Below are 25,635 nucleotides of genomic sequence, written 5' to 3' on the forward strand. Positions count from 1 at the left end.
CCTGCCCCTCAAATCCAAATACCCGATAGAAATTGAGCGTGCACATCGCATACCAATGAAAAGACCTGATACTTTAAAAGGTCTTCGCCCTATAATTTTCAAGTTGTTACGGCATCAACAAGTTTTAGAGGTGTTAAGATTGGCTAAGGAACATGCAAATTTAAAATGTCAAGATGCCAAAGTACACATCGTTCCTGACTTCGCTAAAACAACGGCTGATAAAAGGAAAAAATTTCTAGACATGAGGCCGAAGTTGAGAGACATCGGAGCTAGGTTTGGGCTGATATACCCTGCGATTATGAAAATAACTATTGACAATAAAACTATGAGCTTTGATGAGCCAGTGAAACTAGAAATGTACTTAAATCAAAAGGAACAGCCGATGTCAGTTTAATTTGGCTTCATGAAACTGGAATAGGATTTTCTTTCTTTGTTTTTGATGTTATTGTTATTCATCTTGAAGTATTGAAAATATCCTAATTGACAGTTTGGATAGGTTTTTATTTTTGAATGGTAACTGTGAATTGGAACTTTGAAGGAGATGGCAGTTTATTTCTTTAGAATGCCTTTAATATCTTTTACTCAAATGATAACTGTTAAAGTTGTAGCTATTTTTTCCTTTACTTTTCCTTATCTTTGAATAGATATTATTGGAATACTTTGATATCTATTAGTTTACTATAATTTCTGAAGATAAGATACAAATGATTAGAGCTTATAGTGTCAGATTTAAGCCATAGGTTAATACAAGCTATTGGAGGTTATGATACAGAGTTTTGAAAAATGATTTTTGTTATAGGAGATTTTCAAATGACTCTAAGTTTGGTTTTAGTATCCTCCTTTAAGAAAATATTAATAAAAAAGGATAATATATTATTAATAATTACTTTATATTTTTAAGTATCTTACAAGTCTAACTCTTTTAGGAGATATATAGAGTTTGAGATTCTCTTTTGCCATTTATATTAAAAGTGCTAGATCTTTATTAATTTTTTTTTTTATTTTTAATATTTTCAGAATATTACATTTACTACATGGGAAAGTATATATGATTATTACATACAATATTGTGTTATATTTGAGGTCTGTATAGCGCTTTTTTTTTTTTGCTTTGCTTGGTCCTATATGTGCGGTTCCAGGTTTTATCAGTCATTATCAAGGGTGGGAGAGGGAGGGTTGGGAGGGGGTTTAAGGGGATTTGATAATTGGGGTAGGGATGTAGTAAGATGGGATATGAATGAAAATGGTGTTTCTTCATTTCAACTCATTTCAGTTTTTTGTTTCTATAAAATAAATAGAAGAGCTTATGTAAAGATTATCTGGAATGATGGAGATTAAAATCTTTTCACTCAATGTCAATGGCCTTAATCACCCAGTAAAGAGAAAAAAAATGTTAGCATTTTTAAAAAGGCAACATGCTGATGTGTATTACATTCAAGAGACACACTTGTCAGTGGTAGAATCCAGGAAGTTAGAGGATAATTGGGTGAAACACTGTTTCTTCGCTCCTGCAGTGGGGAAAAAGGCAGGAGTGGCTATATTAGTTAACAAAAAATGTTTAGCTTCATTTAAAATGATAGATTTTGATCCTTTAGGGAGATGGATAAAAGTGGAAATGAGTATGGGAAATAATACTTTGACTTTACTAAATATCTATGCCCCGAATTCGAATCAAAATGAATTTTTTACTAATTTACAAAAATTAATACTCCCACTGACTGCTTCTAAGTTAGTAGTAGCTGGAGATTTTAATGCTGTTATGGATCCTTTTTTGGATAAAAAACCAAGCAAAAATATAAAATCATTAGGGTTAGATAATTTGGTGAATACTTGTAATTTGAAAGATATTTGGCGTATTCTTCATTTTAATGATCAGGAATTCTCTTTTTGCTCACCAGTTCATAAATCTTTTTCAAGAATTGATTACATATTGGTATCAAATTCCATGGTACAACAAGTTACACAAGCCTCCATAGATCCAATTATTTTATCTGATCATGGAGGGGTGTGGATTACACTTACATTAGATAATAGTGATTATAATAGATCATTATGGAGGTTTGATAATGCATTGGTTTCAGATTCAACTTTTCTTGAAGAAATTAAGTTAAAAATTTTGGAATTTTTCCAAATAAATACTTCAGCAGATATTAATGCGGAAATTTTATGGGATGCATTTAAAGCTACTATAAGAGGTAATATTATTTCTTATTCTGCATATATTAAAAAACAACTCATTAAACAATTTTCAGATTTGGAAAAAGAAATTAAATTATTGGAGTCCAAATTAATAGATAAATGGAATCACGAAAATTTGCAAGCTTTATTAAAGGCTAAGGGTAAATATAATGAAATTTCTTCAAAAATGGCAAGGAAAGATTTGTTTTCTTCGCAAACCTTGTATTATGGAAAATCTAATAAGGCAGGAAGTTTACTTGCAAATTATCTTAAAGCAAAAAAGAGAAGAATAAAAATAATTGCAATAAAAGATGAGAAAGGAAATATGCATACTCAAACTAGTAATATTTTAAATCAATTTTTGGCTTTTTACAAAGAGTTGTATTCTTCCGAGTCTTCTGTTGATAAAGTTCAAAAAGGTATGGAATTTTTAAATTTTCTTGAGGGTCCAAGACTTCCTGATCATATAAAAAGAAGTTTAGAAGAACCTATATCATTAAAAGAATTAGAAACAGCATTGAAGTCTCTTAGAGTTGGATCCGCTCCAGGTGGGGATGGTTTTACTGTGGAATTCTATAAAACATTTAAAAATTCTTTATTACCCTATTTACTAAATTTATATCAGTTTCAACTTAATAAAGGTTGTATTAAAAGTACTATGGCAGAATCTGTGGTGATTGTTTTGCCAAAGCCAAATAAAGATCCCACTATGGTTTCAAATTACAGGCCAATATCATTAATTAATGTGGATGGAAAATTATTGGCTAAGGCTCTGGCATTAAGATTGGCAAAGGCTCTCCCTTACATAACTGATGTACATCAAACGGGTTTCGTTGCTAACAAACATTCTTCTAACAATACAAGACTGATGTTTCATACTTTAAATTTAACTAAAATGATGAATGAACCAGCTTTTGCTCTTTCATTAGATGCAGAAAAAGCTTTTGATAGGGTAGAATGGTCATTCATGTATCAAGCTTTGGATTGGTTTGGTGTAGGTCCTGGTTTTGTTCAAATGATTAAAACTTTGTATAACTCCCCTATGGCAAGACTATACATTAATAATAATTTATCTGAAAGTTTTAAACTACATAGAGGAGTTAGACAAGGATGCCCATTATCTCCTTTGTTGTTTGATATTGTTTTAGAACCCTTATTGATAGCTATTAATCAGACAAAGGGGATACAGGGTATTCCCCTGAAAGAATGGGAATACAAATTATCTGCTTATGCGGATGATATTTTATTATATTTGCGCAATCTAGGTTCAACTATACCATGTTTGTTAGAATTGATTGAAAGGTTTGGAATGTTTTCAGGATATAAAATCAATTGGAATAAATCTGAAATTCTTTCGCTTAATGTACATTGAATAAAATCTATGTTTGATTCATTTCCTTTTGTTTGGAAAGAGGATGGATTAAAATATTTAGGAATTTGGATTAAAAATTCAATAGAAGATACAGTAAAAGAAAATGAAAAACTTTTATTAAAAAAGGTTTCAGAATTATGTGAACAATGGAATCCGTTACATATATCTTGGTGGGGGAGAGTTCAAACCATAAAAATGATGATATTGCCTGTGGTTTGCTATCAAATGTGTATGATTCCGGTATTTTTTCAAAACTCTTTTTATAAAAAACTGAATTCAACAATTATTAAGTTTGTTTGGCTTGGCAAAACACCTAGAATTGCTATGGTATCTTTACAGAAATCAATTAAGGAGGGTGGGGTAAATTTCCCAAATTTTTATAGGTATCATCAGGCCTATATTTTACGTCAAGGTATGTATTGGGTCCTCCCAGATCTCATTGAATACACTCCAGATTGGTTATATTTGGAATGGCGACTCATGTCTCCTTTACATCTTTGTCACATTCTCAGTATCAAGATGCCCAGATTGTATAAAGAAAATAAACTTTTATTAGATACATGGAAAACTCTGAGGTATGTAAGTAATTTAACTGAAATTCCTATTAATAAATCAACAAATCAATCTATATGGCTAAACTCCAAGATTCAAATTGGCGGATCTAAGATTGTCTGGAGGCATTGGTTAAATGCAGGAATACGAACTTTAAATGATGTTATTTCAAATGGAAATATGCTTGAGTTTACACAATTGCAAAATAAATTTGGACTGAATAAATCACAATTTTATAAATGGTTGCAATTGAAGCAGGCCATTCAGGCAGGGTTCCCTGAATGGAAAAATCTAAATTCTCAATATAGCATGGAATTTTTATGTTTCCAGGCAGATTTTCTGGGTCACCAGGCCGCACAGTGGTATAAAGTTATTAGTGAATTGGTTAATAAAAAACCTAAAAATGGTCTTAGGGATATTTGGAGCATTGAGATTAAACATCAAATTTCAGCATCTCAATGGCCACAAATTTGGTCTTGGAGAATAAGATGTACACTGTCAGCATCTATGAGACAAACTTGTTTTTTTCTTTTACATAGAGCATTTTGGACCCCTGTTAGATTACAAAAGTTAAATAGTTCATTGTCTAATAGATGCTGGCATTGTAAGCTTGATGTAGGGACTTTGGATCCTCTTTTATTTTATTGTCCCTATATATTAGCCTTTTGGAATTCGATCTGGGATCAAATAAATTCTTTATTGGAAAATCCTGTAGCATTAACTTATGATACTGTGATATTTGGCATGTCTATGAGAAAAAAGAGTCAGATATCGGCAAGTAATAACAAACTTTTATTGATTATGACAGGAGTTGCCATGCAACATATTACTACCAATTGGAAAGATCACAGCAGACTTAACTTTAATTTCTGGTGGAATTCACTTTCTCATCTATACAAAATGGAACGTTCAATAGCAATACAAAATGGAAATTATAAAAGGTTTAATAAAATATGGGAGCCATTGACATTGTTTTGTAATGAATAAACACCATTTTCTTAACATTACTTATGAATGGAGGGGAAAGGGGAGGGATTGTATAAATAAAAGAAAAAAGGTAAAGAGAACTATGAAAAAGATTGATTCAATTAAGAAAATAGTATGGAAAGGGAGGGGGGAGAAGGGTTTAGATACATATACATTTTTTATTATTTTGATAGATTTATCAAGTGTTGTTAGTAAATCTATGTATTACTTATATTGTACACTTGTTGAAAGTTTAAAAATGAATAAAGAATTTAAAAAAAAAAAATAAAAACACAAAGCACATTGTACGCAGAGAAAATGTTAATTATCATTTATATTCCGCGGGTTTTCAAAGAGGTCAAGGCAGATGACTTTATGCAATGTCACCTCAGTAACAACTATACAAATAGACAAATATACCCCCTCCCTTTTTATTAACCGCGATAGCGTTTTTTAGCGCAGGGAGCTGCGCTGAATGCCCCACGCTGCTCTCGACACTCCCTGCGCTAAAAACTGCTATTGCAGTTTAGTAAAAGGGGCCAATAGCGCAAAATATAGACAGCATATATAAATTCTCAAAACAGACACATTTTGATCACTAAATTGAAAATAAAATCATTTTTCCTACCTTTGTTTGGTAATTTCATCAGTCTGGTTGCACTTTATTCTTCTGACTGTGCATCCAATATTTCTTCCCTTCTTTCAGCCTCCTGTATGCTTCCTCTCCTCCAGACTTCATTCCCTCCCCCAACTTTTTCTTTGTTTCATCCTGTCCCCTTCTTTCTTTCTCTCTCCATGCCCCCTTTCTTTCTGTATGTCTGTCTTTCTCTCTCTCCGTGCCCCATTTCTTTCTTTCACCCTGCCCCCTTTCTTTCTTTCTGGATCCCTGCCCCCCCTTGCTTTCTTTCTGGCTCCCTGGCTCCCCCCCACCTTTCTTTCTTTCTCCCTTCCCTCCCCCATGCCACCGTCGCTACCACCACCATGCTGCCACCACCGCTGGGGAAAGGCCGCCACTGGCCATCGGAAACAGGCCGGTGCCGAATTCACCCTCCTTCTTTTCCCGCGGGCCGACCAACTCTGGCTGCCCGATGTCAATTCTAACGTCGGAGAGGACGTTCCGGGCCAGCCAGGCAGCAATTGGATGGCCCAGAACGTCCTGTCCGACATCAGAATTGACGTCGGACAGCTAGAGTTGCTCGGCTCAGGGAAGAGAAGCAGCAGGGAGGGAGAATTCGGCGCTGGCTTCTTTCTGATGACGGCAATGGCAGCCTTTCCCCGGTGGCAGCCTATTGCCCGGTAAGTGGCCAGCTGAACACCCCCTCGGGCCTTGCACCCGGGGCGGTCCGCCCCTGCCCCCCTTTGTATGCCACTGCATGTAGCACCTCTTAAATAGGAGACAGTAAATGCTCCTGAGTTATTTTTGCAAGCCCACACGTTAATGGAAAAATTAACATAGGATCTGCGAAAATAAAGAAAGAAAATCTTCAAAATTCTGGCACCTTAAATATGGGCTTAGCACCCAGAAAAGTCCTGGGTTAAAATGCACTAAGCCTATGTTTTAGTGCATTTCAGTAAAAAGGCTCCTAAATAAATAGCCTGCATGACCTAATCAGATCTTGTTTCATATAAAGTTCTTTGTAACATTGCTCTGAATATGCCTGTTTGCAAGCCAACAAGCAAATCCCAGGGGATCACAATATAAAATTCTAAGAATGACCTAGGAATAAAACAGTTGATTCATAGAAGATGAGAATTATTAGAAGTAAAGCACAAAGACTAGAAGACAAAGCTATTGGTACATGATCTGACTGGCAACAAGGAAAAAAAAAAAGACCGGACATAGAAAAAGACATAGAATGGACGCGTTAGCATTTAGCGTGCGTTAAATCGGCAAGCATGCCTTAGTAAAAGGACCCCTATTTTGTAATTTCTCTTTGAAAACAGGTACAAAGTAGAGAATGACACGGTGAATAAAAACCCACGGTGGGCCACAGTTTGCCTGTGACTACGGAGACGCTAAAGCCTGAGTCGCCGTAGGCATGGAGACAAAACTTTTCACCGCGCGCAAGAACGGTGACAAACCTCGTTCCCACAATTGAAAGCACCCCTCATTGCTTACCGCTATTCACCGTGTCGTCGATGGCCCTTCTAAGTTCCGGCAACCATGTTGTCTTCGTCATTGCTGACCTGATGCCATGACCATCATCTTTCTGTTCTTTTCTGCCCTTGCCTTGACTCCTCCCCTAGAGCTCCCAATTGGATCTTCATCTTCTCCTCCCCCAAGCTATGATCCAATCGCTACTGCCACACACATTTTCAAAACCCATGTGGTGGGCGCTGTGCAGCAGAAGCGAGTCGCGGAGCACAGAGGAGTAGGTTCTGAAAAGGAGGTGCTGCCATACTACTACTGCGGAGTCAGCATCATTGGCGAGCCGCGAGAGTCCCACTCCTGAGCTAAGGTAAAGCCGCAATCGCAAACCGTAATCGTTTTTACCCAGTCCTACTGCACTTTTCTGGTATTCCTCCTGCTGGTCTTTGGTTGATTCGTTCTGATCCAGACGGAGTTAGAAGGAAACACACTCCCTCCTTCTAGTCCAGACGTAGTTAGTAGGATATCGGACTGAGTAGCCTTGATCGGTGCTTCCACTGTTGCTGGAGTGGCAACCAAAGGTGAGGCTTGTATGGATGCTGCGGGGGATGTTGGTTGCGGGGACAGAGATGGTGGTCGCGGGGACGGGCAATGACGGGGACAGTGGTTGCGGGGACAGGGTGGTGACGGGGACAAATTTTTTCCCCATGTCATTCTCTAGTACAAAGCCTGCAGCAGTACCACTCCCTATGACCTATACACCTGTGTGGGTAGTTTTATAAAATTTGCTTCTTCATTGTTACAAAGAGCATCACAAATGTTAGACTGACCATTGCATATGTCATTTGGATCATGCTGAACAATTTAAAGTTGTAAGGGAGACAGTGAAGCAACTTGGGCAATTTAAATATAAAAATGAACATTTCCTCAGTAGGCTCAATGGCAATGCTATGTACTGCTATTTAGAGGACTTTGTCTGTATTCTCAGCTCATATCATTCACTTCTTGGGCTGATGAAGTCCAGCTGAAAAAAATAAAATTTTCTGTTTCTTGTCTATCAGAATGCCAATCAATACATCTTCCAAACCTACTTCCAGTCATGTCATATTCATTACTAAGATCCCTTTTAGCTCATGTGTCATAGTCAGAGGTCTTCATTCATAGCTCATCTGGAATACCCATATTTTTCCCTTTGCCTCCACTACAAAGCAGTTTCACATTCCCTAGCTGATGGGCTCTCTCTAGAACCTTGGATAAGAATGCCCCTGGCTTGACATATGAGTATTCCTATTGAGAGACAATTATGCTGTCCTTTCCTTAGGTTGCAAATTTTGCCTTCAGAATGTTTCTCCACCTTGGAAGTCTGGTATAGGCTGACCAAATTTCAGTTTTGATTATCCTTTTTCTGCCGAGTTTCAATTTCAGCCAAAAGATTATTTTAATTTTTGGCCAGGGTTTTGGTGGAGCTGACAATTTATACTTGGTCCCTTTCTCCCTCAGAGGAGTTGCCCCTTTTCCCCCACCAGTAGGCTCTTTTGGACCTATTTTACAATCCCTTGTAACACTGTAGTTGGGGGCGGGAATAATCCCCAGTTACTGCTGCCCTGATTGATCTCAGAATGGCTGGGGCATCACTCCTACCCTGACAACACCACTAGACTACAGAGATTTAAAAAATAGTCTGGAAAGGGGACTACTATTTGTATTCTTTTTTTTTTTGTACTGCCATTGCAAGTATTTCAGTTATGATCTTGCACAGTAGTTCATATGCCCCCATCCCTCCCTTATACTAAGCTGCAGTAGAAGTTTGGTCTTGGAGAATGAGATGTACAATGTCAGTGTCTATGAGACAAACTTGGTTTTTTTTTGTTACATAGAGCTTTTTGGACCCCAGTTAGATTACAAAAATTAAATAGTTCCTTGTCTAATAGATGCTGGCATTGTAATCTGGGTGTAGGGACTTTGGATCATCTTTTGTATTAATGTCCCCATATCTTAGCCTTTTGGAATTCAATCTGGGATCAAATAAATTGTTTATTGGAAAACCATGTAGCGTTATCTTATGATACTGTGATATTTGGAATGTCTATGAGAAAAAAGAGTCAGATATCATCTTGTAATAATAAACTTTTATTGATCATGACTGGAGTTGCCATCCAACATATTACTAATAACTGGAAAGACCATAGTAGGCTTAATTTTAATTTCTGGTGGAATTCGTTATGTCACATATATAGAATGGAAAGATCACTGGCGGTACAGAATGGAAAGTATAAAAATTTTATTAAAATATGGGAGCCATTAACATCTTTTTGTCATGATTAAATGTCAATTTTATATTAATTATACACCACTTAATGTTGGGTGGGGGAAGGGTTTCAAGTGTAGGGTTTGTGATCTTATAATGAATAATGGGCTTTGAGGGAGGGTGGGGGGAGGGTTACATTTATATTTATAGGATACAATGATAAGATGTTCAAGTGGTCTAATTAATAATGTAATGTAATGTAATGTAATTTATTTCTTATATACCGCTATATCCTTTAGGTTTATTATGAATTTGATGAAACACTTGATGAAAGTTTAAAAATGAATAAAGATTAAAAAAAAAAAAAAAAAAAGAAGTTTCTACTATGGGCCAGAGCACTAAATGCTCCGATGCTCATAGAATTCCTATGAACGCCGGAGCAGCATTGGAACATTTAGCACCTTGGGCCATGGTAGAAATCTCCACTGCGGCTTAGTAAAAGAGGACCATAGTAAATAGTGTGTTCCAAATAAATACTTTTGATACAAAATTTTAGTAGGAATTTAAGTCTTTAAATTTTTGATGATAATCTCCTTAGGAATTATCCTCTCTTTTGAGTTATGATGTCAGCTGTCACTCTGATTGTAGTGCAAAGTCAACCACTGTAAAAGCACTATGGCTTTTAGCTTCAGTTTTCATTAGCTACGGTCCATGTGCATGCAGGCTATTTTGCTTGGAGGTACAAAGCGGTCTTATTTGAATTCTTAGATTCTGACTTGGATACTGTGAGTTTAGCAGAGGAATGCAAACTATATCCTCTGACAATCCCCAGTGACCCTCACTGGTTCACATTTATACAATCAATTCATTTCAACTTTGGCCGACACCAGGTGATGAATTTCGGTTGCAGCTTTATTTTCATCCCAAACTATAAAAAGCAGTTTTGGTTGGTCTCTAAAGTCTAGGCTGAGAATTAACTCTGGATTATTTTCTTGCTAGCTTTAACTCTGAGCTATTGGGCTGATACTATACTATTCAGAAAGGATTACAAAATACAAATATCCCAACCTTTGTTGTCGATGAACACATAGCCATCAAAGCGATCTCTAAACAGAATGATGTCATCAGGATTTCTAAAATTAATATATGCTCTTGAGAAAAGATGAGGATAAAGGCTGAAACAAGAGAAGATATTTTTGTTATTATTCTAAATTAAGGATAATTAAGTATCAAAATGAGGTTAGACAGTTTTCAATGGTTCTAAATCAGTATGAAATAGGAACTAACTATGATAATTAAGGGGCTGATATTCAATGATACTTATCCAGGTAGAAGCGGCTCCTACCCAGATAAGTTCTAGAATCCAGAACAGATTGCGGCTAATTGGACCAATGTTTTGGCAGTTCAAATTAACATTGAAGGGGAAGAGATTAAAAATTTGATGAAGGGCTTGAAAAAATTGTCTCAATCAGCTTTGCTTCAGAAACAGTAAAATAAATTTTGCTGAAACATTTTGTTCCCCCCACCCAATTTTTTTTCTTTTAGTCCTACCAGACCAATCCAGAAAACCTCCCTACTTGAATATTAATGAACATGCTTCGATTTTGAATTGTTCTCCTATTTTCTTATTTTTCATTTCTAACTTTTCACCTCATCTCTGGAAATGTATCCCCTCCAGAAGGCCAAATCTCACCCCCACCCCTAACTCACTCCCCAGGTTTACAAGTTCTTGGTGTCTAGTGGGGTGGAGTATTGCCCATTTATTCCTGCCTTGTGCCCCAAGCCATCCAAAATAGCTGTCAACATCTCTAGATGTAATATCACTCCTAGGGGGTCAGGCTTCCATATATGGGCAAAAGTAATACTGTGGTATTACCATTATGTTTATTAAACTTTTGATATACCGCTTACCAACATTTGGTATCCAGTGGTTTTAGCCTTATCCCTAGCAGTAATACTGTGATATTACTGCTAGGGATGGCCTGAGATATGAGGCAGGAGCAGGAGGGTATCACTCCTATCCCACTAGACTTCAGGTATCCCCAGTAGTTCCAGGGAGTAGGTTAGGGTGGGGGCTCCTGTGGGGGTATGCTTGTGGAGGTTGTGTCTAGAGGCGAGTTTGAACCTGGGGGAGGACATCACATGTCAGGCTGTTGCTCAAAGATAGGGTCTGCACAAGAGGGAAGACGCTGAAATGATGGGGTTAGGTGTATGCAACAGAGGAGTGCTGATCCTGAGGATGGGGTGTTATGGAAGGGACTGCTAGAATGGGGAAGTTGTATGGTGCAGAAGGGTTTTGAAAAGTGGGGGGTACTTTAGAGTTCTAATGGGGGGTAGGAAGCTGGCATTGGGTGATGTCCATGGGATGGTTTACCAATGCTGGTTTAGGTCTATTCAGGAGGAAGCAGCAACTGTAGAAAGCTGCTCCATCTATGTGGGGGATAGTTTGTCTGATGGTTTTCCTCATGTGCTATTTGCTTAAATCACTGCTTCCTCTGTCCATAGAGGGATTTTGCTATGTGGGCCTATACCTATTTTACAAGAGGCTCTATATTTGGAAGAGCCTCATATAAAACAGTATGGTAAGTCCCCTCATCTTGACTTGGACATGTGAATTCCTCTCTCCATTTTCTATCTAAAATCTGCCTTCTCATACTTTTATTTCAAGTTTAGGAATTTTGCTTCTCTCACCTGGGATCAGCTGTGCAAAATTCAAAGTAGTCATGAGAAGGCAGAGGTTGTAATTGTTCTTCCAGTTGCTTCTTGGTTATGGTTGGAGGCAATCGACGAATAACCACCTGCAATATATAACAAAATTTCAATAAACAGTTATCCAAACATGATTTCGCCTTTTTAGAAGACACTCAATAGGAATCAAAATATTATTGCATATTATATTGTTGAATATGATATTGATATTGTACAATAATATTTTGGCATACTTTATTGACACTTATTAAAATTTGAAAAATTTCCACTACAACAATTCTTTCTTTTCTTTCCTTTATAATTCTGCTTTGTGGAGGTAATTTTATAAGCCCCAGCAAATACAAACACGGAAGTAGGTACTCAGAAAATACAGCACCTGCTTTATATGATTTGAATATAATATAGGAGAACGATCAGAATGGGGGCAACTGGGATTCATACATGTACTCGTATTTAAACATATGCACCGACTCCCACTGGCACCTATACACATAAACTTATGCCTGGCTTGAAGCAGATGTAACTGTGTGGGAATTTTCAAATAGGCTGTTTTATAAAGACCACATAGGTGGACAATGTGCTTTCTCTGTTTAGGTACACTAAAGTATTGTCCACCTATACAGCATGTTTTACAAGTGCATCAGGGCTCTTATAAAATTGCATGGCTGAATATGCACACATAAGTATGTGCCTAGGCATTCCCAGGAGAATGGTTTAGGAAGAACAGGAGCAGAAGTGAAATGTATGTGCATTTTATTATTATTCTTCATTAATTTTCACTTTTACATCACCAATATTTTGGAGCCAAACAGAAATTCTTGAAATAAAATATAATAAAGCTGAAATACATTAAGAAATAATTAATACCTTTCACCCACAACATTTAGGTAATTGTGATCCAAAATTAGGAAAATGTATGTGCATATTTTACATAACATGTGGGTATACACATACTGTCCGATATTCAGCACTATTTAACCAGTCTGGAATGGTTCCTGGTCAGTTAAACAGCTTATAGTCGGCTAACTGCTATTATTCAGCAGGAGCTAGCTGGCTATCATTGCTGCACATTAGCACTTAGTGGCTACACCTTGATTTGCAGACCAGTCAGGTTTAGCGAACAAATTAGACCACCCAAATAGCTGGTATGCCTTTGGCCACTATAACAGCAGCAATTCTCCCACAGCAAATGCACTGAAGCCCATTCAAATGCTATGGGCTTTGGTGCATTTACCGTGGGAGAATTGCTATTGCAACTTTGTAAAAGGGGCTCTAAGTTTGGACTAGCCAAAAATAGACCAGATATTCAATGCTGGTCACCGGAAATGTCCTGGCATTGAATATCTGGGCTCAGTGTAGAGCATGGGAGTTAGCTGATCTCCCTCAAGTGGTATCAATATCAGCCCCATAAAGTATGCATACAGATTTGCATCTTCTTGAGCAGGTATAGCACAGTTACTTACCTGTTACAGGTGTTATCCAAGGACAGCAGGCAGATATTCTCACAAATGGGTGACGTCATCCATAGAGCCTGGTACAGACAGAGCAAAAATGTACTGTCACTTTAACTTCCTAGAAGTTTCAAGACTGGCCGTACCATGCATGCGCGAGTGCCTTCCCGCCTGATGCCGGCTCATGGGACCATCAGTTCAGTAAACAAGCTAAGAAGCCAACTAGGGGAAGAGGAAGGGTTGTAAGAATATCTGCCTGATGTGCTTGATAACACCTGTTAAAGGTAAGTTGTGACCAACCAGGCTCCGCGCCTGCCTTTGTCCCTTTCAAAAACCAAAGGAAAACCAGTTCTAGGGTGAGAAAAGCTCACCAAAAGTCCAGCTCACATTCCCTGACAGATCTGGCTGCCTATCCTGAGAGATGTGCCCCAGAGCAGGAACCCTGGTAGGAGGAGATGAGTTATAGTAAGGATGAAAATATTCCCAGGCAGAAAACAGCCTCATGCAGAACTTTGACCAGAAAGCAAAAGCAGTGCCCTATATTTAGAAAGCTTGGTAATCTGCAGAATGACCAGAGGGGGAGCTGAAGTTCCTAGACCAGGTATATGTAGGTTTGGGTGGGGCTCATACTCTCAAAAGCTGGGAACTTTCACACTAGAGGAGGCAGAGGAGAAAAGCTCCCTGGGGAGAGAACTTGGTCCTTCACAAGGTAATGATGTGGAAATGGAGCCTGCTCAGCTCTCTCAAGCAGAAGCCTTAAATCAGAAGGAACCTATGGAGGTTGCAGTTAAGCTTACTGCAGGAGAGGTTGAAATGGAGTTCATGGATGTGAGTTAAAATGGGACATATTATTGCTTGTTTTTGCCTTTGCAAGGATCCTGCCTGAACTCTTGTGAATGTTTTTGACTAAAGTGTGTGGACTGAAACTTGGAGGTTGTTCAATAAGTCCAGGTATATTGGAGAGGAAAAAGAAAAGGACAGCAATTACAGTGCCTGTTGCACAGATTGGGGGATGGGTACAAACCTGTGCTGAAGAGGAAACAGTTGTGTGTTTCTCAAGTGTACTTTTTTTTTCCTTTTGCTGTTTGTTTTGGCTCAGCAAGGAGCTGAGGATTGTTTTGGGAGGAATCTGCTATTTTACCTTGGGTAGAGATTTATGGGAGCTTTAAGAAGCCATTAAATAAGCAAGTTCAGCAATTCTCCCTGCCCAGCTCTAAGGAGCTGGAGGCTCAAGCTGTTTAAAAACAGATCCAGTGAAACGAACATTATGATAAAGCATCAATGAAATGAGTTGGAAAATATTCTTCTCTGTGTGAGTTTTGTTGCAAGAATATTTTTGTTGAAAGAAAGCCTGGACTATAAAGGAGACTTGGGCATGGCACTCTGCCTATAGTAAAACCTACCTTCAAGGTGCAGTTTCTGTTCTTGTTGTTTTTTATTTTGACTTTTGAAATATTGCTCATATTTTCTTTACCTCGCTGCTAATGCATGCTTTTGTGCTGGAGAATAAAGTCATAATATCAAGTTTAACTCAAAGACTGTTTGAGTGTTGTAAACTGTGAGTGAACTTTGAAAGCTGGGATTGGCAATGGTTCATTGCCAACACTCCCTTTAGGGCTATCCCCATTTAGGAAGCGCACCAGACTATTGAAGTGCCACCCAACAAGGATAATAATTTGTGTATGAGTATTTGTGCATAACTGGGAGTCATAGTGTAAGCCTATTTTACAAAGCACAGATATCTAACAGTAGGCCATATTATACCATGAATTGTACTCAGGGCTGGTGCAATGGAAACTTCTGCCTTCTACTTAAACCTGTATACACACACACTCTTGTGTTTCACTAAAAAAACTATATAAAGCTTGCTTTCTGCATAATTTTTATCAAAACCTGATCAATTAGGCATCCTGCTACTTTACCGCCCACCCACCCCCTGGAACAAATCCTCCGAACTCGTCCTAGAGACCATAACAAGGGCCTTCCTAAAATTCCAAAGACTATTGATCATTGGTGATATCAACCTCCACCTAGATGATAACACCAACAAGGATGCAACCGATTTCAAAGACTTCCTCACCTCCCTCGGTTTCACTGCCCCTCCACCCACGCCTACCCATGATAAGGGGCATACTCTAGACATCATCAGCTTCCTCGACCTGACTGAACACAAAACTTCTGCTGAAGATGTCCTTTGGAAACATGTCCTCTGGTCTGATCACCTTCTTGGCTCCGCCTGCCTTCCCATTTTCATGTCCCACCTGGGCACTCCTCCCCGAGCCACAAACTATATCACCTACCACAAAAAAATCACGAGTGAACTGTTCTGGTCCCAATTTCTCAACCATCTCCCTCCTTCTCCTGACCATACCGACCCTGATTCCAATTGGCACAACTGGGTAACCCTTTCTGAATCCACTTACCATGCTCTCGCTCCTCTCTCTACTAAACCTATCTCCCACTCCCGCAAAGCTCCCTGGTATCTTCCATATCATAGGGAATTGAAGCAGAAATGTCGAGCACTGGAGCGTAAATGGAAAAAATCAAAATCCCCTTCTGACAGACAATCCTGGAGAGACAACATCAAGTTCTACAACACGGTATTGACAAAAGCAAGGAAAAATTTCTATGGTGACAAAATCACCAGATCAAAAAATCAAACTAGTACACTGTTCAACATCTGGCGTAATTTAACCTCAAAAAATAACTCCACCTTCCCCTTCTCTCCCCCATCCGCAAACGACCTAGCCAAATTTTTTAACAAAAAGATCATTGCTATAAGAAGTTCTTTCCCCCCAACCATCTCTTACAATTCTCTACCTCCCAACGACTCCAACCCTATCCCTGCTGATAGATCCTGGACTGCCTTCGAAATAGCCTCCGAATCCCATATCTCTAAACTTTGTCTCAAATTGAAATCCTGCAAATGTATCCTAGATCCTTTCCCATCCTACCTTTACGATAATTCCTGCGCAGGCCATCTCCTCCCTTACCAATCTTGTAAACACTGCCCTACTATCTGGCCTGTTCTCCACAGAAATGGGACACATTGCCTTATCCCCTCTTCTGAAAAAAGCTGATCTCGACCCTTCCTCACCATCGAACTACCGCCCCATAGCAAATATCCCCCTCCTAACCAAACTGCTTGAGTCCATAGTCGCTACCCAGCTATCTTCTTACCTAGAGAGATTCTCCATTCTCCCCCCCATCAACATGGCTTTAGACCCAGCTTCAGCACCGAGTCCCTCCTTGTCTCCCTAATATCAAAGGTGCAACAACTACATTCTCGAAACAAATTCACTGTTCTGTTACAATTCGACCTCTCTGCTGCTTTCGATGTCGTTCACCACGACATACTACTTTATCAACTTTCCGAGATAGGAATTGATTCCACCGTTCTTAATTGGTTCTCAAACTTCCTTCGCTCTCACTCCTACACTGTCAACTCTAATGGCACCATGTCCACTCCTTGGTCTCCTTCTTGCGGTGTCCCTCAGGGATCACCCCTATCCCCTATCCTTTTTAATATCTATATGTCCTCACTGAAGCTCTTCCAACTTTCCCCCCTTGAAACAATCTACCCATACGCCAATGATATCCTTGTCCTTCTTGAAACAGACCAGAACCTCACCAACCTCCACAATAACATAACATCCTGCATAATGAGACTCCACTCCTGGTCCCTCTCGGTACAGATGAAACTAAATGAATCAAAAACAAAATTACTCTGGCTCGGCCCAAAGTTAGAACACCTGCCCTCCCTCTTCGCACTACCCTCAGGCGCTGCCTTACACCTTGAGTTCTCAAGCAAGGTCCTTGGTGTCATTATTGATTCCTCTCTCTCCCTCAACGACCACCTCAACTCCCTGACAAAATCATGCTTTTTCAGCCTCCACATGCTAAGGAAAGCAAGACCCTGCTTCCGCCAAAAACATTTTGCTGTCCTTGTCCAATCCATCATCCTCTCCAAACTTGACTACTGTAATGCCATTTACCTATGCTTAACAAAAAAAAGCCTCCAAAGACTCCAACTTATTCAGAATACAGCAGCCAAACTGATCTTTGCAAAATGTAAATCTGACCACGTCTCCCCACTCCTGGCCAATCTTCACTGGCTCCCAGTGATTTCCAGAATCCAATTCAAATGCTCTTGCCTGGCTTTTAAGATTATTCACAGCATCCTTCCTTTCCTAATCCCACTTTCCTTCAACTCCTCATGCCCTGACTCCACCAGGACCGCCCATAAATTAAAACTATCCTTCCCCTCCCTACATGGTATTCTCCACGCAGGTAAACTGGGAAAATCACTTCTATTCAAAATCACAGGTCTCTGGAATGACCTTACCATCCCGCTGCGGAACCTGAGCTCACTCCATTTATTCCGCAAGCAATAAAAACCTGGCTCTTCTCTAACATGTAATTTCTTTTTTCCCTTACTTTTCCACTCAACTTATAAACTTATGTAAACCTTTTCCTACTCTTTCTCATTTTTAAGTTCTTGTAAACCGTGCTGAGCTCTACTTCCGTGGAGATGATGTGGTATATAAACTTAAGGTTTAGTTTAATTTAGTTTAGAATAGATATATCATCCAGAATAAGGTTGCAATAAAATAACCCTACAACAAATATTCAAAATGGTCCCCATTGACATGAATACATGCTTGGAGTTATTTTCTCCACTGATCAACCACAGCATCATTGACACACTGACTTAAATTGACCTACACCTCAGCCAGATGCTGCTTGAGGTCATCAGTGTCACAAATTGATCTTTCATAAACATGCTAATGCCTAAGATCCCAAATCCTTTAATCAACAGAGTTCAGATCAGGACTGTTAGAGGGTCACGAGTCCAGTGAAATTAAATCTGGAGTCCTTCTCTGTAACAGCTGGATGGGTTCATGAAAACAATGAGCAGGTGCACTTTCTTTCTGAAACACATAAACATTGCCAGCAATATACTAAATGGTCGCTAGAAGTTGCTGTGATAGTAAAACTTCACAATAGTTCTTGCCATTAATCTTTGCATTTGGGTTGATGAAGAAAAGCTCCATGCATTCTATTTTGAACACTCCAATGGAGACCATGACTGATTTGCTGAACGTTGAACAAGTGCGCAGAAACAATTGGCAGCAATATCATGCTTCTTTACTATATGCATAAAGTTGACCATTTTGAGTGTTCATAGGTGGCTGAACCATAAAAAAATTTTCATCTGTAAACCAAATGAAGCCAGCAACATGTGGAGGAAACTTGCAAAGGAGTTGCTGTGACTGCATCATATGAGTAATGCAGTTGTTTTCGATTAGCTGTTGTGTTCACCCAGCTTATGACACTGTAGGTCAAGACTACTGCAGATGATTCCAAAAACCATTGACTGAGAAATGCCAGTTGCTTAACTAATTTGACAAATGAACTTATGAGCTTTAGGTGCATCCTCTAGACCTAGCACAAGTTCTTTGTCATTATGTTTTCTTCAGTGTGAACTAAGGCCCTGCCGCTTTCTGAATTGCAATCAGCTGAACCCTTCAAAATATAGTCTATACTTACCCTCTTCTACCTCTTTTCTATATCCTCTTGTAGCAGACTATGACAATCATAACATTTGCCAGATACAGAATTTTAATAAGGATCAGATCCTTCTGACTAAAAACCATGTTTACTATTTATGTTTAAAGCAAAATGGCATCTGCATGTACTACGATGATAATCACTAGATGGTGGTGATGTTGTTTAGGTGAAATGGCCAGCATGAATGTAGGCTTATTAAATCTTCAAAAGCAATTTCAATTGACAAAATCAGTAAAAAGTATTCCTTTCACATAAATATTTTAAGAATATCACATAGATAAGGTTTAATTTATTCAAAAATTTTCTAATGTTGTGACTATAGAAAATCTTTAATGAATAGTACCTGGGACTTTTCCCTTCAATGCTCCTGACTGTATGAGGAGTTGATTTCTCTTTATATGTGTCTCAATTAAATTAATATCAAAACTTTCAATTAACTGGTTCACCAATACAGTGATTTTGTGATTTTTCAGATCCCCCATAGCACACCTGATCTTCCTGTTTACTTTTATTTCTCCTATACCTCCTCTTACCTTTCTACTCTTTTCTGACTTCTTCCTTTGCCCCTTCTAATTCTCCTCCTGTTCTTCCCCTTGGAAAACATTTGTACAATCCAGAAACAAAAGTGGGTCATCAAACTATGCAAAATATGCTAGTACTGAAAATAAATTAGGATATTGTATACATGTGGGTATTAAGTTCATTAAAATTGTTATTAGTCACTCGTTCAGATAGAAATATAATGTAGGTCAATGAAGGCAAAAATATAGGTGTAGGAAAAGTGAGACTAATCTCACCTATTTTAATCTTAGTCAGGGCTTGATTTTAATTCACAGCCTCTGACTTATTTCGCTGTATGTTTTGCCTATCCAAAGAGTAGGGACTATCCATATGGGGACAAGTTCGAATGGTACTGCAGAGCTGGGATAGTCCAGTTAAAGTACGGTAGGATTTTTTTATCCCACATGTTGTATTTTTGCAAGTACATGGAGTAAGTCATGCCTATGGCACCTGCTAACCATCAAATTTAGAAGGAAAACAATTGGGAGTTGCCTTTCCTACAGCATATAACCTCAATAAGATGAATAAAAATACAGTAGCTCTCTATTTGGCTGTGTACACTAATTTGGTGTGCAGGCTACAAATTATAATAATAATAATCCCCTACATATTATGTCAGTCATACTGAACGTCACATATTTACTAGAATTTTAGGAGGAAAGGTGGACATCAGTGAATAGAGATGGGGTTCTGTTGCTGCCCTAATAATTTGTACCAACTCTTGGACTAGAGAATAAGCTTAGCCCATGGTACTCATGGGATGAGCCAAAAGTATTTTTTCACTCATGCACAGATAAACTATGTAATTTATTTCTAGAAGTAGTCAAGGCAGCACCACTGGATTTTAAATAGATTTAGACAGGTTTCTGGAGAAAAAGTCCATAAACTATTAGTCACCATATATATTTGGGAAAGCCTAAGAGTGAGGAACAAGAAATGAAGCTTTTCTTTAAGCTTCTGCTGGGTTACTTTGAACCCAGACTGGCCATTGTCCGAAACTGAAGGATGGGCTTGATAGACATTTGCTTATGAACCAGCATGATGCTCATGATGCTATGTAGGGACTGTTTCTTATGAGTAGATGTAGAGCACTGGATACATCTAGTAACACTACAGAAATGTGGTATCTGCTAAAGGAGAGCGAGCCTCTTGTTTGCAGAGAGTGAGGAGGTTAGTTGTCGGTTTTAAAAGTGTTTTGATATACCGCCATTCCCAAGTGGTTTACAATATTTAAAAAAATGGATTATACACGAGTAAATGTAAAACAGAACAAAAGCAACAATGGGGGAAACTCAATAGTAAGTAAAATAAAATAACCAGAAAACTCATACTAGACTTGGACGGGGGCTAACCAAACTCTTTTCCTGCCCCCTTTCCCCTCTGCCTAACAGCTGATGCTATATGAGGCAAATAGTTGATACAGCCGTTGCCTCTCTAGCCCATCTCATTCCACTTCCTATGATTTCAGACTGCAACTTGGGGTGGAAAAAGAATTTTACTTATAATTATCATCATCATCAACAACATCAAAGCTGGCCTTCAAAAGCGCGCCCCTTCGTGATTGCTGAGCCCCGGTCTCCCGTGCAAATCTGCGCCCGCACTGGCTGCTGTCCGTGGTGCTGAAGCACTCGGGACAGAGCAGGCCTGGACCCAGGGAGGGGGCGGCCCATGACGGGCCTCACCTTGGTGAGCGCCGCTCTCTTCTCCTCCTTTCCTTTGCAGGGCAGCTGCTGTTCCGACTCCCGGGGCGATGGAGGGGCTCGAAAATGGAGCTCGACGAGCCGCTTCTCCCTGCCCCGTGCCAACGACTCCTTCTCAGACTTCATGGCGGCCGCCACCGGCGGGCAAGCGCCGGCGAAAAAACAAAACAAAACAAACAAAAAAAAAAAAAAAACGGAAACCGCGCGAGACGGAAAGGCCTGCGCGCGCCTGCTCGGCTGCAATAATGCCGGCTCTCCCGCCTTTCCCCTCCCATCCTCTCTCTCTCTCCCGCCCTTCCTCTATCTTTACCTTAATCCGTCTCACTTTCTGGGTTTTTTCCCATTTCTCTTCTTCCCTCCTTCTCTTTTTGCCTAGTCTCTCTCTCAACTCTTTTATTATCCTGCCTTTCTATTTTTAATCTCCTTCTATTATTTTATCTCCCATCCCCTTCTATCCTCTCCCTCCTTTCATCTTCTATTTCACCCACCCTTCTCCCTCTCCAGTCCATTTTCTCCTTTCTGGTTCTCCTTCCTTCTCATCTAGTATCAAGTTTCAAGTTTATTTATTTGATATACCGACCATCAAACAAATATCTGGACGGTTCACAATTCCTAAAATTAGAGTTTAAAAAATGCAATAATAGAAATAAAATAAATAAATAGGGGAACATAAAAACCAGACAAAGATATGGACAGAGTAGGTACGATAGGCACTGAGGGAGGGGAAGATTTAAAATTACATCTAAGTCAAAAAAATAAAAGGGAGATAGGAAAGGAAGGGGAGAGGGGAAGGAGGTCACTTTATAAAAGTGGTTGTTTTGACAGAAAAGATAAAGTTTCAAGTACAGAAAAGATCTTTGAGAGATGGAACAGTCAATAGGTTAAGATCAGCGGATCTCAGAGCCCAGGGAGAGGCATAAGGAATGAGATACTTATCAAGAAAGAATGGGGAGTGGGTGAGTTTAATCTTAAAAACCAAGAGGAGAATTTTGTAAGTAATTTTGTCAGACAGGAAGCCAGTGTGCCTTATGTAGCAATGGGGTGACCCATCCTTTTCTGTTCTCTCTTTCTTGTACATTTCATCTTTTATTCCACCCTTCATTCTGCTATCCTCTTTTGTCAATTCCTGTTTTTTTGCATCTATCCTTAGCTCACTGCTCTGTCTGTTCTATCTGCCAACCTTCTCCTGTCTTTCATTCTTTTCTGTTTTACTTCTCTCTTCCTGTGCTTATTTTCTTTCTCCCATTCCACCTCTTCTATCTTTTTACACTTTTCTGATTTCCTTAGCTGTTTCTTCTTTTTCTATTATTTCTTTTGTGTTTCCATTCTTCCTTTCTTCACTTTCTTTGTTTGCTTTCGGTTATGTTTCCCTTCTCTGTTCTCTCTCTCATTCCAGTTCCTTTCTTCCTCTTCTATGTCTATCTTCTTCCCCTCACTATCTTCCTTTTTAAGTTTGCCCCTTATGTTTCTTTGCATAGGCATCACTATGGGGTGACAAGTATTCCCCCCCCCCCAAAAAAAAAAAAAAAAGCATATATGATCCTTAAACAAGCAGGCAGCATATTCTCACGTATGGGTGATGTCATCCACGGAGCCCTGGTATGGACAGTGAAAAGTGTAGTATCACTTTAAGCTTTGGCAAGCGCCCGTACCGCACATATGCGAGTGCCTTCCTGCCTGATGCCAGCTCACGAGATCATCAGTTTTTTGTTTTCTGCAGTGTGAAGATGACGTATCTCTACTTACTCCATCAAGTTGTCTTCCCGTTTATTTTTTATAAATCTTTTTCAAGTATTTCAAGTTTCTTTTTTCTGTTCTACTACTTTTCTTTTGAAAACAAGCAAAGAAAAGTGGGAAGGAAAATAAATGTTAGACTTTCAATGTTTAGCAGCCTTCACACAAATTTCCACCCTTACTTCCTACGTGATCATCGATGGATTTTCGGCCTTGTTTCTACTCCACCCCGGCTTGCCCTCTCCAACTGTATCTGACTCCGGGGGCTATAGCTTAGAAGAAGATGATTAACGTGAAAATTTTTCTTCTCTTGTTTCTTTATTTCTAAATATAGGACTGGAGTTGGACTTCCAGCAACTAGGACTTACCGGTACCAGTAGAAATCGATAGCTCTAGCTACTTGCATCGGTAGCATATTAGCATTGAGTCTATTTGATGCACACCTTCTGTAACCGATGTCTCAACCACAGATGAATTGCAGTGGACAGTGCCCTGCCAAATAAGCATCGAGTTTATTTGAAGCATGGTTGCTGGGCGATACAGGTTGTTGTTTCTGAAGCACATTGCCTTTTTAGGCACTTATGCTTTGACGCCTGTAGCACCATCGATACCACAATGTTATATAGTCATGGTGCCTCCCCATCATCAATGAACATTGATACAGATTATTGTTTTAGAGGGCATCGCCTTTTCTGGCACCCACGCTTCAACAACTATGACACTTTCGATACCATTTGATAATATATGGTGTTGGTGCCTTCTCTTCATCATTAATCGACATTGGTACCAATCCATGCTAACTGCAGCATATCTAACAATGGTACCTTCTCCAGGTCTTCTTGTATCGATGATCATCAAGCCTTAATGCAGTATTTTCTTGCAGTAGCAGATTTTTCTTCTACACCGATGATACCTGTCCTGGATTCAAGGATATGTGTGTATGTCGTCAAGGAATACTTTCACATTGACATCAGCGCTCTCATTCTGTGCAGGTTGTGTGTCCTACTGGGTGTTCATCCTCTTTGAGATCTCCCACCCCTCAACACCCTGCATTACCATTGATACTCAGTCTCAGGTATCGGTGCAGGATATTTATTCTGGGGTCGATGACTTTAGATTCAAACGGTGTTATTGAAGCAAACATCATCAAATACAACAAATATAACATAAAAACACTGATTACAAGAATAATGCATCAAATATAATAAAATAATATACATAATAAAATAAACATATTCCATTTTCAATAAACCCCCACTTTATCTATATGTGACTATGTGTTTACATCAACTATGACCTACTTACTGTTGACAGAGCATCACACCAGTTGCAGTTTGAGGGAATGCTCCTTTTCATCAAAGTGGTATCGAAGACACTGGGGAGTATCATCGTTCTTCCCTTTATATTCATCAGGTACCACTTCAGCCTCTGTTCATACATGTAGCTCTGCTTCGCATCGATGTTCCTCAAGTTGACGACGCTCATCCTTGGAGTGTCCTGCTTTCATAAGGTATCGACCCCGTTAGTGATCCTCTTAATTGTAGCATCGATCACCAGTGAAACACCAATGTACTTCACATTGAGGTAGCAAAGGTCTTCATCGAAGCACCAAAAACTTTTCATCAAAAATACAGCATAAATTTGAACTTGCCCTTAGCCATGGTACAGCATTCCAGCTCTAGTTTCTTAATTTCTAACAGTCTTTGAACATTATTTTCCTATGGACACTGCTGTGCAGGCTCGCATAAGAAGGGAATTTGATGTTATTTCACAGATGGCATTGCTGCTTATTTTGGAGTGTCAGTGTGGGTCCAAAAGGCATCGACTTCTTGTTCCCGTTGATGGTGATCTTCCTCTTGAACTTCAATCATCTTCAAAACATCAACGCCTTTCTTCACATCACTTCTTCACATTGAGATTCTGTCGGAATATCATGGGTGTAGAGTCTGTTAAGTTAGATTCCTTTTTGTGCCTCCATACTTTCAGGCAGACTGTTTTCTTTCTGGACATTCTCTTTCTCCATATTAACCAATGAAGCGGAATGGTTCACTGCTTTAAGCAGGATCAAACAGGTTTTTTTTTTTTTTACTGAAGCATGCCTCCCACTGTACCATCAATGTTCATACAGTACTTTCCAGGATGCTCATACAATTATTTTGAGGTATCTTTCCCAAAACATGTTTCTCCTATTGTTTAATGAACATTATACACAACACCCTTTACTCCATCTCCTTTTTTATTTTAAAGAAACCCAGAGTTTTGGGAGTGGCTGTAGGGGAGAAGGAGGTCACTACATCCTTTTTAGGATATTTTTTATTTTATTCCATTCCAGATTATCTCAAACAAAGTCTCTGGACCAAAGATTTCACACATACGGTCTAAAGTTAGAGGGTTGTATGTTCGAACGTCAATAATAATAATAACAACTTCTTTTATACCACCATAACCAAAAGTTCTAGGCAGTTTACACTAAAAAGAGCTGGACAATCATCGAAATACAATAA

General features: G+C 39.1%; 1 protein-coding gene across 2 annotated transcripts in view; it reads right to left on the reverse strand.

Annotated features, from left to right (window-relative positions):
* UPF3A (UPF3A regulator of nonsense mediated mRNA decay) overlaps positions 1–21,540 on the reverse strand; it is a 105,241-nt gene extending 83,701 nt beyond the window's left edge. For both annotated transcript variants that reach the window (XM_033949559.1, XM_033949558.1), the window contains exons 1-3: positions 21,380–21,540; positions 12,097–12,203; positions 10,474–10,580 (exon numbers count right to left, since the gene is read on the reverse strand). In XM_033949559.1, the coding sequence (XP_033805450.1) occupies positions 10,474–10,580; positions 12,097–12,203; positions 21,380–21,523 (358 nt within the window). In that variant the 5' untranslated portion in view covers positions 21,524–21,540. The remainder of the gene's footprint in view (positions 1–10,473; positions 10,581–12,096; positions 12,204–21,379) is intronic.
* Positions 21,541–25,635: the final 4,095 nt, after the last annotated feature.

This window comes from Geotrypetes seraphini, chromosome 6, assembly GCF_902459505.1.
Source record: "Geotrypetes seraphini chromosome 6, aGeoSer1.1, whole genome shotgun sequence".
Taxonomy (NCBI): Eukaryota; Metazoa; Chordata; class Amphibia; order Gymnophiona; family Dermophiidae; genus Geotrypetes; species Geotrypetes seraphini.